Raw genomic sequence first — 15,875 nt, 5'->3', positions numbered from 1 at the left:
ATATATTTTCTTTCTAGATGGACATTTCCATTAAGTGAATGTTTGCCAACCTCGTGAAAACTGCATCAGTGTTGTCTTCTTTAGTATTTTTCAAAATAGCTGTCATAATGTAATATATACTTAATGCAGCCTTCGTAAATATTAGTACTCGGTTACCTTTTTTTCCATAACTAATAGAAAAACCCTATTCTGCGGCTGTTACAGGAGTTTTTTTTTCCTCAATATGATAAGTTTCGCAAACAATTGCCCTTCTTGTAGCCAATTTTTTTTCGTTTGTTCATTTTCTATAGAATTATATTGGGTCATCACGGAAGTTCGAAGATAATAAATTAAATGTTTACGATATAACTGTGTACATAATCTCTTATCTACATTTTCAAACGTGACTGCCGTATAAACATGGTCATTCTCACGCTTGTTATAATTAATTGCGAAATTTGTAATGAAAATATATATCGTAGATCGCTACAAGTTAAAAATTCTTTTTACTATTTCTTATTTGAAACGCAAAAAATATTCATGATCTGTCGTAAGCAAACTACACATTTGTTTTTTATAAGAAAAATTTTAAGAATAATAATCTACGTCTTTAATCATATAGGTGAAGTGGCTCAAGGTATTAGTTAACTTTCGGTTATCTGTGAAGTGCAAATGCGCTTAGGGATTGGCATAATAACTAAAGATGATGTTTAGAGAATCTTAATTTATTGATATATAAATGAACAGCGCGAAAATTGAAAAAAGTGCATAATTCGTTAAGAAAAAAAGTATTCTTTTGTTTATAAAATACAAGGGCCATATGCCCTCTACTTACATATTTGTGTTATATATATATATATATATATATATAACACTTTTACTTTTTTTTAATGTTACCCCCAGGGGCAGCATCAAGGCTTCTCTAAAGAGTCGTATGGCCATTAAAAAGTATTCAAAATTCTTCCGAAATTTTTACACAGTTGTTTTTTTATTTTGTTTAAAAATACTAATAGACGAACAAATTAAATATTTGAGATATATTGCTTGTTTATTTAATTTAAAAAATTTTCACGTTTGCTTAAATATATTTATTACTTATTAATAATAATATTCGTTATTCTTTGTTCTGAAATCTTGTTTCGTACCGGCTTGTTATTTTCACATAGGCTAGCAAACTACTGTACGTATGAATCTACATAATAAGAACAAGAAGTATAGTGAAAATAATTCTGCATTTTTTGGAGGTTTTGTTTTTCTTTTAAAGTATTTACGTCTTTAGTTTTTTATCATTGCAAAAATTAATTTGATGGCTTTTCCTACATTGGGGGCACAGCAAGGTAAGTGGATTAGTTCACCTGCAGTCTATGTACATCTACGAACCCTTCAGTTTTTGTTTCCTTGAAAGCAGAAACTAATCGTAAAATACTGGAAGATTTGCAATTAAAACGTCAACTCTTACAAAAGGGTGTGCCAGTAGCTGATATAAGTAGTCTTAGCGGTGGTTTAACAGCAGCTATCAACCAGGTAAGGGAAAGGTTCTGAAAGATTATCTTTGTGTGGTCAAGTACAGAAACTACAATTATAGATGCCCCCAACACAGTTGTTAGATCAACCCAACGAGTTTGCGCAAAGTAGTGGTGCTATAACGGTGCCACGTTCAGTATTTAATCCCACCAGTGCCACTACATTAGGTTATTTTATACCTCAGGATTCACATTACGGTAACTCCTTCATACCCGTATTACCGCGCTTGGACCCTTCGCCGGCTAATCACACAGTCAAATAAACAGAATCATACGAAGGTCAACGATTTTATCAATTGCACTTCGCTTTCGATTTAAACCTTTTCTAATGGCTCGTTTAAAAATGAAAAACCTAGAAGAATTTCTGCAAGGATTGGATGGTTTTAAAAATCCAAAAGTCCTATTAGAACAATATTGCACACCAGCCCACATCGCTAGCTGCGTTTTGTACAATATCCAGGTAAAAATTTGCGATTGGTGTCTGAATTAGAGCAAATTTTTTATAACAAGAATACTTTAAATAGACTCGTTATGATGATTTGGACGGTAAACTTGTGGGTGATTTGGGTTGTGGCTGCGGGATGTTATCTATTGGAGCATTTTTGTTGGGTTCTTCGCTGACTATTGGCTTTGAGCTGGATCCGGAAGCTCTAAATGTAAACCTTTAACATATTTATTAAAATTTCCTTTTCGCTTTAACAAAGCTCTTGCAGGTTTTTCATTCTAATATTACTGAAATGGAAATACCTACTATTGACGGCATACAAGAAAACGTTTTATCCTTAGGACGAAAGTGGGAAAATGTGTTCGACACTGTTATCACTAATCCGCCGTTCGGGACGAAAAATAATCCTGGTCTAGATGTTCTTTTTATTAAAGCTGGCATTCATTTAGCTACTAACGCCGTATACTCTTTGCATAAGACCTCTACTCGGGAATATATTAGCAAAAAAGCTAAAGATTGGCATGTGAAGGGTCAAGTAGTGGCGGAGCTTAAATATAATATTGAAAGTAGCTATAAATTTCATAAATATCAATCTAAAGACATACAGGTCGATTTTTGGCGTTTTGCTGTTGGCGAAAAGGAAACGTAGTATTGCACTTGCATTTACATCTATAACAATAAAGATTTTCTATAATTTCAATAGACAATTGGTTTATTCAATATTAAAAACAACGCCTTGAGCGCAGGCTAAGTCACCGGAATGGTTTACAGTAACGGTGGCTCGCTTACAGTATTGCTTCCAAGCATCCGAACCTGATTCACGTCCGCCTCCTGTGTGTTTTTCACCGCCAAATGCGCCGCCAATTTCAGCACCGTTAGTAGTTGTATTAACATTAACGATCCCACAATCTGAACCTTGGGCTCCGATCCATTTAAAGACATGGTTTACGTTCTCTGTGAAGATAGCGGATGACAAACCTTGATCCACCTCATTGTTCCAGGCAATAGCCTCCTCTACGGATTTGCATTTCAAAACATACACAATGGGTGCAAAGGTTTCTCGGTAGACCACCGGTGAATCATGCGGTAGCCCAGTAATAATTGTAGGTTCCACAAAATAACCGTCACGTGGAATAACTTTGCCGCCGAAGGCCACGGTACCTCCTAAGCTTAGTGCTTCTTTTAAGCTGGCTTGATAATTATCAATGTTTTGTTGCGAATGCACGGGCCCCACTAAAGTGTTACATTCCAATTGATGACCTATGCGGGACAGAATTTGCTTGTATTTATTGGTCAGATCCTTTAAAAATTTGTCATAAAGCTTCTGGTGAACAATAATGCGGCGAGTGGTTGTGCAACGTTGACCTGCCGTGCCTATACAACCGAATAGGGCAGCGTCCAGAGCCATCTTTAAATTTGCACTCTCATCAATAATTAAAGCGTTATTGCCTCCCAATTCTAAAATAACTTTGCCAAAGCGTTTTTGTACTTCAACACCTACATTGCGACCAGTTTGGCAACTACCCGTAAAGGATACCAGTTTTACTCGCTTGTCACAAACCATTTTCTGTCCCACATCTGCGCCGCCTTGACACAAGGTGGTAATTGGCGGCAAATCGTTCCGTTTATATACTTCAGCCAGCACTTTAGTAGTAGCCACAGATACCAACGAAGTACTAGGGGCTCCTTTCCACAATACAGTATTGCCTGTTGTCTGCGGTGGAAAGATAAGATAAGCTTAGATAGTAAATACTAGATAAAATTTATATTACCAAAGCTATCGCGGCATTCCAGCCAAATACTGCATTCGGAAAGTTGTAAGCTGATATAACACCTATCAAACCCAAAGGACGCCATGCTTCTAATATAGTATGGTCAGGACGTTCCGAATTGATAATTTGGCCGGCATAAATGCGTGACAAGCCCACTCCATAATCACAAATATCAATAGACTCCTGAACTTCACCCTGCCCCTCACTATATATTTTGCCCACTTCCAAGCTGACCAATTTACCTAATGGTTCCTTGTATTTACGTAATTCATCACCAATTTGTCGAACGATGTCACCACGAACAGGTGCCGGCACTTTAGACCATTCTTTGTAGGCATCTACGCCTGCACGTATACTCTCATCCATTTCTTGTACAGTCCCCATGCGCACCGCCGCAATTGGTTTTGCGGTACCCGGATCTACCGAAATCATCACTTGCCCAGAACCTTTCCAGGAGCCGACAAATACGCCAGGATTTTCACGCTCTAAGCCGACGTCCCTCAGAAAACTATATTCCGGCGAATCAATTAAGTAACACTCATTTCTTAGTTTCGAACTTGAATGAAAAGTGGCTAAGCCTTGAATAGGGGGCAGTGAGCGAAATAAGCTTAAAGCGCGTTGAAGTTGGGCCATGCTGTAATATAAAAGGAAGATTGGTAGTAAAACGGAAGAGCATAATTCCTACTTTAAGTAGAATCACTAGAACGCTTGCAAATAAACTCATAAAGGAAAGTAAAAAGATGGTTCAATATGATTTTCTTTAATACCGTTAATTGAATAACAAAAAGTCGTAAGTATTTAAAAATAAGTAAATACCAAGAAAAATTTAAATAAATCATATATGGTAAGCACTAATTTTTACAATTTTTAGCTATATTTAACTGATTTTCTTTACACGTCCATTATTTAGACAAACAAGCTAAACAAACACATGCACTCTCAAATAGTTTTTATTCTAAATTAATAATCTCCGACAATTCGATAAGATAACAACAATTAAAAATATTTTTATTACTTTTTATTTTTGCATTTGCCTTAGCGACGATTTATCATTAAAATGAGAGAGATTTGGATCGAATCTGCGACACTCATTTAGTGATTTGAAATCTTTACGACAGTTGTATACGTTTTGGATAAGTCATAAGGGTCTCTTCACCAATATTGCACTAAGTAGAAGGAGTTCCCTTTCAAAGTATGTGTAACTCAATTAAATATTTGCTTTAAATTTTATATCGATATCTACTGTAGTTTCTAGGTTATTAGTTCTAATATTTACAAATTTTATGCTTAAGAATATTATGAGTTTTGTTAATTTTGAAACTATCAAAGGTTTCTTGAGAAAGTCTTGCTACTATTCTAAACTGGATTTTTGGCCGTCACTTAGCAACATATGTAGTTAGTCCTCTACTTCAATTTTTTTAACGGTTGCTATTTTAACAGTCATCAGACGGACAGATAGAGATAAATCAAGTGAAATTTTACGGAACTTCTAGCCTCATTTTCGAGTCATTTCATTGTAATGTACAAGAACTGCGCTTTGACAATAACTTTGAAGTTCCGAAAAGTGGGGATTAAAATTTGCCCTTAATTTATTAATTAAAATCTAAAGACTTAAATTGGAACTTGGAGAAGAATTGTCGATAATAGTAAGGAAAAACTTAACCATCTCTTTGCGATATTTTTAAATGTTGATCTCGAAATTTAATTAGAAAGTTTATGGAAGGCGTTCAAAACCTTCGGTTAAAAAAAAATTCTTATCATTTCACTGTTTTCTAAACATTTCTTACTGAAACAAAAGTCAAAAGATATATGTACATATGGTGCGTTCATCGGCAAAGACGTTCGGAATTATACTTACAGCCTTGTCCCTTAATATATAAGAATTGATTGTTAATCTTTGGTACAATTGCTTGAATACATTACTTACTTAGCTTTCTATTATATCTTTAATTGAATTAATAAGAATTAGAATTATTATTTAAAGAATAAACAACCTGAACGAAACTAAAGTCGCAAAATTAAAATAACGCTCAGCGAGAAGTTCTATGGTAAACTGATTTATAAATATACGTATTTTTCATTCTTCATATCACTGCTTTCCATTGCTAACTAAGTGCTTATCAATGAACCGACATATGATCGCAACATCAATGGTGTATATATATGTATATTTACATGTGTATTATTGTTTACTGATATGATAATTGATGATAAGAATTATACGAAAGAAGGGAGCAGTGCTTCATTTCTGTTATATTATATTAATTTTGTTAGTTCGCTGGAAGGATGCAAGCAGGTCTTCGAAATCCCACTATTTCTATTGTGAAAATTCTCTGAATCATTAGGTATTCCGAGAAAAAAGGAAAATTAAATGAATTTCATAGATTGTAACGGATTGTAGGGGTTTCTGTCGGTTGGCTTCTTCTCTGCTCTTCACAAAAAGATTAGTATTACATTTAATAACGGAATTCCGTTAATCCAGATTTCTTTTCATAATTCTCGGCTCGCGTAGTGGCGCCAGTTAAAGAGAGAATTATTAAAAGAGAATAAAGTCCAAAGGTCGTCTGTACAGCATAAGGGTGGGTTTTGTATAAGCAAAGTACATGTTTCTTTTTTATTATCGAGACAACAGAGAACACTGGCGAGACAGATCAAGCGAGTTCGCAATTGGGAGTAAAAATTCAGTCTTTGACATGCTAGTGGATTGGGAAGAACTGAACAGACGGTGAATAAGTCTCAAGCACTTCGGCATCAGTACAAAAAAAATGAAAAGGAAAGAAATCGCGAAAGCATTTTTTTATATCAATAATTTAATAAGAAAAAAAATCTCTAAAAACCTTGGAGGAAATTAAAAATAATTTTCTCTTCATACCTGAATGGGAGTCTTCGCTTTTATTTATTTATTTTATTTATTTATTTATTTTATTTATTCCACTTATACTAGAAAATCAACTAACCAAATAACAGTCGAGTTCAATTGGCTCTTAATGCAAAACTTATATTAATTAACAATAAAATTGAGTATAAGCATAATAAAACAAATAAGAAGAAAAAAAAAAGAAAAAAGAAAAAAAGGCATGTACACTATCAGCATAGGAGCACACTTACAACCTGTACAGGACCAAATTGCAAATGAACCCCTAAGCCATCGCAAACATGCATAAGCCTGGCAACCGATAATAAATTGACAATAATTCACTTTCGAAACGTAACGACTTTTTAAGGATAAAAGCTAGTTTAAATACAACATAGGTAAACCGCGCGTATTAAGCAATGTTGCTTTAATGGACTTTAAAGAGTCCGATAACGAGAATAAGTGGTAGACGTCATTTAGGTTCTTGCAAACGACTCTGAGCGGATTGAACAGTCCATTATTAAATTTACACTGATTAAACTTAACCAAGATAAAGTGCCTAGAGAAGCGGTTAGGGACATTAAAGCTTATTTCACCAAGTAATGAAGGCGAGTCAATAGCACCATTTATTACTTTAATTAGAAAGGAAACGCCAAGAACAAATCTACGTTTCTCAAGAGACGGTAGGGACAGCAGAAGCAACCTATTTTAATACGGAGGAAAAGAGGCAATTGGATCCAAACCCAAATTTCTAAGGGCAAACAGCCAAAATTGCTTTTGAATAGATTCAACTGAATCTACGTAGCACCTATATGAAGGAGACCATACAACTGAGGCATACTCGAGTATGGGTCTAACCAAACACATGTACAGCCTTTTCGTAATGTAGGGATCATCAAGCTCTTTGGACCACCTTTTTATAAAACCAAGCGCGGACCTAGCTTTGCTAATCGAGAGCTCAATATGCAAGTTAAAACGTAACCTATGGTCAAATAGAACGCCTAAATCTGTGATCGAATCGACGTCCTCCAACTTATGCGAATCTATGAAATACTGAGTAATGAATGACTTTCTTCTTGAGAATGAAAGCTTCTTACATTTACTCAGATTTAGTTTCAGAAGATTCAGAGAGCACTATGCAACAAAATTATCCAAATCACCTTGAAGCTGATGTGATTGCGATTCAACAGAGAAGGAAGAAAACAGTTTCACATCATCCGCATACATTAAGATCTGGCTGGAATTAACCACCGATGGGAGATCATTAATGTATAAACTAAATAAAATAGGACCTAAGTGACTTCCTCGAGGTACGCCAGACGTAACGGGGAATTCATCCGAGGTGATGGAGTTAAACAAAACCCTGAAGGATCTATTGTGCAGATAAGAGCTTATCCATTTCACTAAGTAGGGTGGGAAACCAGAGGCTTGGAGTTTAAAGATAAGTAGTCTATGGTCAACCATATCAAATGCTTTGCTTAAATCAGTGTAAATAACATCTGTACGAGAGCCACTAGAAAAAGCCTTGAAAATACGACAGGTAAACTCTAACAAGTTGGTGACTGTAGATCGCCCTTTACGAAAGCCGTGCTGGTGCGGAGAAATATACGAATTAATAGCAAAGGCCAAATGCTGAGTCACAATACGCTCGAACAACTTGGGCAAGACACTCAACTTGGCTATGCCTCTGTAGTTCTCAACAAATTGTCTACTTCCACTCTTGTGGATAGGAATAAGGAAACTACTCTTCCAACATGAAGGCAAAACACCTAAATACAAGGACATGTTAAAAATCTTTGAGATCACACCACATAACTCGACAGCGCAAGATTTAAGTACACATGATGGAATGGCATTAGCTCCAGGCGAACAACTGTATTTTAGAGAACTCAACCCTTTAAAAACGTCATCTTCCGAAATAACCATGTTAGGTATTGAAACCGAGTTAGTTATAGGATATGGGTAGTTTGCTGATAAATCGAAATTAGCAATCGAAAAGTTACGTCGGAAATACTCAGCAAATAGATTTGAGATTTCAAAATCATCCGAGGAATCAGAGCCATTAAAAGAAACATGAGAGGGATATGTGGACATTTTTCTTTTAGACTTAACAAATTTAAAGAAGAATTTAGGATTAGCAAACAGAGAGGATTTAATGAACTGAAGGTATCTGCAGTAATAATGATGGTTGAGGGAGTTAAATCTATGCCTCGCCACCGAGTAAGCGACATAGTCGAGCGCAGAGCCACTTTTCGAATATTTTTTGAATAGCAAGTTTTTTCTATTCTTGTGATATTTAATTGTCTTATTAAACCACGGGGGACACCTGCTTCGAGGTCGACAATGCTTGATCGGAACAGATGCAGCAATAGCTAGATTTAATGTATTGTAGAACGATGGCAATAAGCTTTCAATACTACCGGTTGAGAAATCAAGCGTCAGATGTGAAAGACGATGTTTTAGTAATACAATATTGATTTTATGAAAATCATAATAATTATTTAAAAAAGTTTGATTTGGCACATTAAGGCATTTCAACAAACCATCATTAATATGATGAAAGGAAATGCATATTGATGGATGATAAGGATCCTCAGGTAAACTAAAAGGTGGACAACGATTTACGTAAATCTTGGGAAAATTGGCAAAGCAGAGATCAAGCAGTCTACCATTACAATTAGGGATACGATTATATTGACCCAAATTATGATCAAACAATTCACTAAAGAACACAACAGCCCTATCAGACGTTGAAGTAGGAATCAAACAGCCAGAATTATCAGTGCTACACCAAGTGACTTGAGGCAAATTGAAGTCACCCAATGCAACGACCAAGTCAGTGGGTCTAGATCGCTTGGCCACTTCATAAATGAGGGAAGCGTGTTTCCTGTAAATGGAGATATCGGAATTTGGGGGAATATAGGAGCAGGTTATAAATAGATGTTTATCAGGCGTATTCGCACGAATAGCGATAAATTCAACGTCAGGAGAAGTGGGAAATTCAATTAATTTGGATGGGACTGACGCAGATATGGCAATTAATACACCACCACCAATGCGATTCACTGGATCATTTCTAAACACTCGGAAAGAATTATGAAAAAGTTCCGACGAATGAAGATCGGGTTTTAGCCAAGTTTCAGTAAAGGCCAAACAGAAAAACTCCGTGCTCACTGAATTTAGAAAAGTGGAACGAATTTTCGAATTTAGGTCCCTAACATTTTGATAAATGAGAGATAGTGGGCCTGAAGAAACAGTTAGTTTTTTGAAGGCGACAAGACTATTGCCTTGGTATTACGGGGACGATCTCGAGGGATAAATTCCTTAATTAAGGATCCTACTGGCCACAGTGATTTGTTTAACAACATATCACTGTTTTCAGTCGGAACTAAAATTTTAAAAGAGGAGATTGCCCTAGCTTGAAAAGGAGCCATTTTGAAGATGCTAACACGCTTTAAGTTAACTGATGGGACTTTCGTCGCCAGATAACCTTTTATGTTATCCACCGATGTTTCAGGTGCCAGTCTTGACACAAATATTGCTTTTCTGGGAGGAACTGCCTTCAAGCAAATGTCATTATTTGGAACAGGAGGGGGGTTCACGGTAGGAGAGTTTCGAGTTGGGGAAAATAAAGATGGGGTTATCGCCCTTGTACCGGCAGCTTGTGAGACTTGCCCAGTCTGGTGACCAGCATTCACACGCGAACAGCCAGGAGGAGAGGATGATTTATTTTTCTCTTCATTACTTTTAGGCGATGGCGCTTGATTAGAGTGAGTGGCGGCTCTGGGCGGAGATACCCTTGCCACTTCAGCGTAGCTTAAAACCGATGGATTTGCCGGTTTGTTTGTAACTGTTTTGCTACCAACCGACTCAGCAATATCGGAAACATTACTGTTCATTTTAGAATTAGAGGGAGCGGTAACTTGTACCAACGAATTAGATTTGGAGAAAGCCAGAGTTGACGTCCCACACGCTACACTACGAGTAGAAGATGAGTGTCCAATAAAGCGACACTCATCAAACCTAGACTTAATGAGCTCAAACTTTTCCCACAAGGAGCCGAGATTTCTACTCAATTCCGTGAAACCATAACGGGTCTCCGTGAAAAGTTAATAACAGTTAATGTCCCGCTGCCAACAGTCAGGACATGACCATCTCAAGCCTTTAGACGGATCAGCGACTGCGCCAGCAGCACGGCCGAGAATACCGGCACACTTTGCATGACCAAAGCGCTCGCAGAGCCAACAAGAAACGAATCTATCAGAATCCGGGCTTGATTTCGCCCGACAAGGTGTATATAAACACTCCATGTCCTGTCAAAAAGACAGTTGTGGATTATGAAGAACAGACACACAAATCACTAAAAAAAATCCTGAACATAAAAATTTATCAACCAATTAGTGCAAAACTTCTCTGTTAGGTTGACACTGTAACGAGAGATCAATAGCAACACAAACTCCAAACAGCAAAAAAATAACAGATAAAGAGAGAGAAAACAAGAAAAAAAAAAGAGAGATTTATATCAAAGCTCAAAATTTTTGTTTGCAAAATTCAAATGATTCAAAGCGTAAAGAAAAAATATTTCTTTTACTTTGAATTCACTCACTTTCTTCTCAAAGTATATTATAAATTCACACACTATAAGGCAGAATAGCCACGAAATTCAACAAAAAATTAAAATATTAATTGCCGAAACAAAATATATACGGCTATACAGCGCGACAGAGTTGCCAGACTTATAATAATTAAGACGAATTATAATAATTAAGACGAATTTCAATAAATGGATTAAATGAAAAGTGAAAGTAATAGAACCGGATTAATTAAAAATGAGGAATACAAGTATAGCATCCTAGAAAAATAAACGCCATTTGAGGAAGGGAAAGAAAAAGAACATCATACGAAGTAAGAAATGTGTCTAGAAGAAAAATTAATTAAACAAAATAAAAGAAAATTTTAAGATAATTTATTTAAAAAAGGAAAGAAAAACTCAAGAAGTTGCTGATAAAAAAAGGAAAAAATGAACTGGAAAATTAATACGAACACTCTACTGAACATAAAAACATATGCATGCACTATCGTTTACAAATTATAGAAAAATTTCTTCTTGTAGTACTTAAAGGAGAGGAATTATATATAAAAAGAGAAAAGTCTAAAGTCCGTTTAAGTAACATAAGAATGGGTTTTGCATAATGCAATCAGTCTCGCTATTTACAAATCTATACTCATTAAAGCATTGACAAACATCGAAATACTAGGAGGCAGAACAAGACAATCGGCGACAGAAAACAGAAAAAGAAGGAGAGGGATGAGTGCAAAAAAAGTCGAACAGCGAAGAGTCACTTGAGTTGGAGCTAGCACCACGAAGGGATCGGACATGAATTAGTTAGTGGTTTGCGAAAAGTAAATATTTGGTGTGAAAGGAGTGAAAATGGAGATTTTCAATATAAAAGATATGAAACAATATTTCAGAAAAAAGGACAAAATTTCTTGATTAGCAAATTAAATTTCTTGATTAACAAAATAAAGAACTAAACATTTTCTGTGCAATCTTTTTAAACTTTTTTTGAAAGTGCCACTGGAACAAAAAACAGCTTAACATGATTTACGAAAATTCTCACCTTGAAAAGATTTTCCATATTTACATTGTAAAAATGAATAGGAAAAAATTTAGAAAAAAAAATGAGGAGAAACAATTTAGAATGATCAAGATGAGCTGAACACCCTAATATAGAGTTGGGTTTTACAAACAAAAAATTAAAAACCCAGTAAAAAAGTCAAGACGTACAAAATAAAAAGAAAAGAAGACCAGATGATAAAAAAAAAAAATTCACAACAATAATTTTTAAAAGACACAATGAATAACTTAAATTTTACGAGTAAAATTAAAAGTACGATAAATAAGTAAAAGTAAAAACGTAGGTTATAAAATTCCAAGATGAGTTAAAAAAAAAGGAATAAAGAGAGATAAAATAAAAAAAAATATATATGTTATATATTACTAAATGAGAAAAACAAAATATGTATATAATAATTATATACTTTCCGTTAGTATGAATGAGATAATAAATGTGCTAAATCTAGTAGCGAAGTAAGTAAAAGCAATGATTCTGCATGTCTATGTGTGAAGAAGAAAGGAGATGAACATCATTACTAGTACTCAAATGGAAGGAAAGTTGAAGACCGCCGTTGGATGACAACAATGCTATGAAAGTCATATTGAAGTTAAACGCAACATAAACTATTGTTTATATATACACTCCTCCTATTGTTTGCATAATGAACTAAAAGGCAAAAAGAAAAGAATGATTTCGGTTAAGTGAAGTAAGTAGTGATCGTTACGTACACGGAAAAAGACGGAAAGCAAAGGTGTTTTTAGTTTTTGCCGCATAGATATCTGTTGTAACCATGTGCCCCTACGTTAATGTTCCGGCCACGCGCTGGACGCCACTTCTGTGTAACCCGGAGTGTGTGTGTGTCTACTATACTTAATTTTGTGAAACCACACCAGTACACCAATTTTATCTAACCAATCTAGTGGTAAGTGTACTTACGTCCTCTTGCATGTAAAGATGTTATCCAAAAACATTTTAGGACAACCTTACAGTGCCACTATAAGAAGAATAGAGGCCTATGTGTTATGCGTAGCTGTCTTAGCTGAGCTCGTGAGATGTAAAAGGGGTTCTATATCTTTGCTCATGGACACTCCTAGAACAGTTACAACCAAAGAAATTGCACGTACTTTTCCCTTATCGAATAAGCGGACAGATGAAGCCGAAGTAAACGAGGATCCTAGTGCCATCCTGCCTGTTGGTCTCCCTATGGCTTAAAAAAAAGTTTGTGGGAGATCTGTAACTTAGGTCCAAAGACCACTTTCAATGTACTTTCTTTTCATTACAAAAAAAGAACTTAGCACATTTTTAAGAGTAATAATCTATAATATAAAATACTTTAAGTATTAATAAGTTTTAGGAAATCCCGTGCTGTTAAGACACGTCAATACAAATATACTCCTTACGCGGTACAAACACAAAAAGAAAATTGAGTTAGTAAAGGTAATTGACGTACGCGACTCAAATTCAACATGTCAATAATCCTTGATAACTTAACAACAACCAGCTCCCACTTCTTGGCACATTTTTACCATGACAGTATCACCACCCCATTGGTCGCCGTCGTCTAAATTGTACTTTCCTTTGCAAGAACTTGGCGTGCAATTCTTGATATATTTTGTGTTTTAAAAAACTTCATCCAAAGTAGGTCTCAGTTTGCGACGTTTTTGCGGTGTTTTTTATAAATCTGCATTTTTATGATTAACGTTGTCTTTTTCCATCTTTCTCAATATAGCATACAGTAGCAAAAGAAGAAAAAAGTTTCATTACAAATTTTTTTTTTTTTAGGAATTAGTTTATTTTTGTTTTATTTTTCTTTCAGGCTATTCTTTACTTAAGAAGAATTCATACACGTTTGTTTATGAATTACCTATTAACAAAATTTGTTTTACTCTTTCTTATTAGCACATAAAATTTTCTTTGTTGTTTTTCTCTTGATTCACTTTAGAAAAAATTTTATTTTTCTAATCCCTTAAGTTTTCTGTTTCCACATTTACTCTGGTGTATTAATCTTCTTGCCACACATACAATCATAATTAATTAAAATAGCCACTTCTGCATTCAATATGTTCTAAACGGTCTTGATTTTATAAAATTTATGTCCAACACAACGTCAATGCCACACAAAATGTTAATCGTCCTTAGATTTTGATTTTATAAAAAGGCAAACAAAATGCTTATTGTCAAGAATACTTAGCCATGTTTATTCTTAGTAGTTTTAATTGCATATTGTTTAAATACCTAAGTTTAATTATTATTTTCAATAATCCTTTTATTTTTGTTAGGCTTCCTTTGCGCTTAATGTTACGTTCAATTATAGTGTAATGTATATATATTAAAACTTTTGATCGAAATTTTCACTAAATTAGCACTGCATCTTTTGCTTTCCTTTATTTAATATTTTTTTGTTTCTTTTCTATTTTTAAATTAATTATTTTTTCTTCCTGACACACATCAAAACCATCAAACTTTCAATTTTTTTCATTTTCTTAAACCCAAAAACTTCTTCTTCTTTTATCCGTCACAAAAATCCAACAACCCCTTTTATTTCAATTGCAGTTCTGCTCCACCCGTAACGAATCTCAAGCCCAACCCAAAGAAACAGGACAAAAATGGCGTCAACACATCTCTCGCCGTTAAACTTTTTCTCGTGCGACAACTTAACAATCCTATCAAAGCACGGCTGCATTATTTTTTAAGAAAAAAAAATTCAACGAGACTGCTAATCTAAAACCTCATATTACAGTTCTTTTGCAAGTTTGTAGGCGATATCTATATGCGAACGGGAGAATGTTTACCACCGATACGACATAGTTAAGCAGACGGCCAGATGGATATGCCTTTGTGCATTGAGAATTTGTGACTGACTAAGAATTTATATACATAGTAGGGTTTATACATCGTCCATGGAATATACGCATAAATTTCTTGGGTTTATCTGTTGTAGTTTATTAATAATAAGCAAAAAGACTTCTTTTTTTCTTTTGAAAAAGAGAGGAGTTTTCAGTTTACGAGGAACTGCAGGCATGCCCTTCCCGCAATTGGCCTATTTTCAATACTAACTTGCACGCAAGAAATTCTAATGTTTCTGCCAAATTGGAAGTCGACAGCTTCATTTCTGCAGCAAGGTGAATCTTTATAACGGATATTACGCAGGCGGACATAAATCGATTGAGGATTTGTGGGATATCTGAAGCTACCTTCTGGGCGTCGCAAACGTTCCAACAAAATGAATATATCTTTGGCCCTTTAGTGATAAGTATATCGTCACTGAAATATTCTCACTCGGCCCATTGAAATTCCCTGTACTTACCATGGAAACAAGTAATGTTTACATACTTACTTGAAATCTTGGGTATTAAAAGATCTCATCACATAAGAGGTGAACACTAGTAGACTCTCGCCAAAGCTGCTTTTAATCTCCTCTTTCTCTTTGTCATGCATGAAGGTGAATGCGTTGAATAAAAACTTTCGCCATGTTTACGAGGATAATTCCAAAAGTTTATTTTTTAGAAAACAAATTCTTTATATATTGTAAATTTATAAGTTTAGTAAAAATGCGAAGCAAAACACCATTAGTCATAAAAAACTTGGAGAGAATGCCTTTGAATACTTGAGAGAAAAACTTATTATTATTATTATTATTAATTTCGCCAGAGAAATAAATTCGAAGACTAAACTCTTAAAAGC

At 35.0% G+C, this 15,875-nt stretch overlaps 3 protein-coding genes across 7 annotated transcripts; 2 read left to right on the top strand and 1 right to left on the bottom strand.

Moving 5' to 3' along the window:
* Positions 1–279: 279 nt before the first annotated feature.
* Positions 280–1,846, top strand: LOC119637879 (SOSS complex subunit C homolog). Of its 5 annotated transcripts, none has more exons than XM_038034279.1 (4): positions 280–529; positions 1,146–1,316; positions 1,367–1,503; positions 1,580–1,846. In XM_038034279.1, exons 2-4 carry the CDS (start codon positions 1,286–1,288, stop codon positions 1,763–1,765), a joined length of 354 nt encoding a protein of 117 aa, XP_037890207.1. In that variant the 5' UTR covers positions 280–529; positions 1,146–1,285; the 3' UTR covers positions 1,766–1,846. The 5 variants fall into 5 exon arrangements, with proteins under 5 accessions (XP_037890207.1, XP_037890203.1, XP_037890208.1 ...); XM_038034275.1 differs by having other exon boundaries at positions 1,565–1,846; XM_038034280.1 differs by having other exon boundaries at positions 282–529; positions 1,388–1,503; positions 1,565–1,846.
* LOC119637878 (rRNA N6-adenosine-methyltransferase METTL5) lies at positions 1,813–2,622 on the top strand. Its single transcript, XM_038034274.1, has 3 exons — positions 1,813–1,962; positions 2,027–2,158; positions 2,216–2,622. Exons 1-3 carry the CDS (start codon positions 1,831–1,833, stop codon positions 2,594–2,596), a joined length of 645 nt encoding a protein of 214 aa, XP_037890202.1. The 5' UTR covers positions 1,813–1,830; the 3' UTR covers positions 2,597–2,622.
* Positions 2,588–5,740, bottom strand: LOC119637877 (putative aldehyde dehydrogenase family 7 member A1 homolog). The gene is made up of 3 exons (XM_038034273.1): positions 5,647–5,740; positions 3,720–4,353; positions 2,588–3,661 (listed from the first exon to the last, which is right to left on the bottom strand). The coding sequence occupies exons 2-3, from the start codon at positions 4,350–4,352 to the stop codon at positions 2,660–2,662; spliced, it is 1,635 nt and encodes a 544-aa protein (XP_037890201.1). The 5' UTR covers position 4,353; positions 5,647–5,740; the 3' UTR covers positions 2,588–2,659.
* Between the last annotated feature and the right edge of the window lie 10,135 nt (positions 5,741–15,875).

This window comes from Glossina fuscipes, unplaced genomic scaffold, assembly GCF_014805625.2.
Source record: "Glossina fuscipes isolate IAEA_lab_2018 unplaced genomic scaffold, Yale_Gfus_2 61, whole genome shotgun sequence".
In the NCBI taxonomy this organism is placed as follows: Eukaryota; Metazoa; Arthropoda; class Insecta; order Diptera; family Glossinidae; genus Glossina; species Glossina fuscipes.
This window is presented reverse-complemented; position numbering and strand designations above follow the sequence as displayed.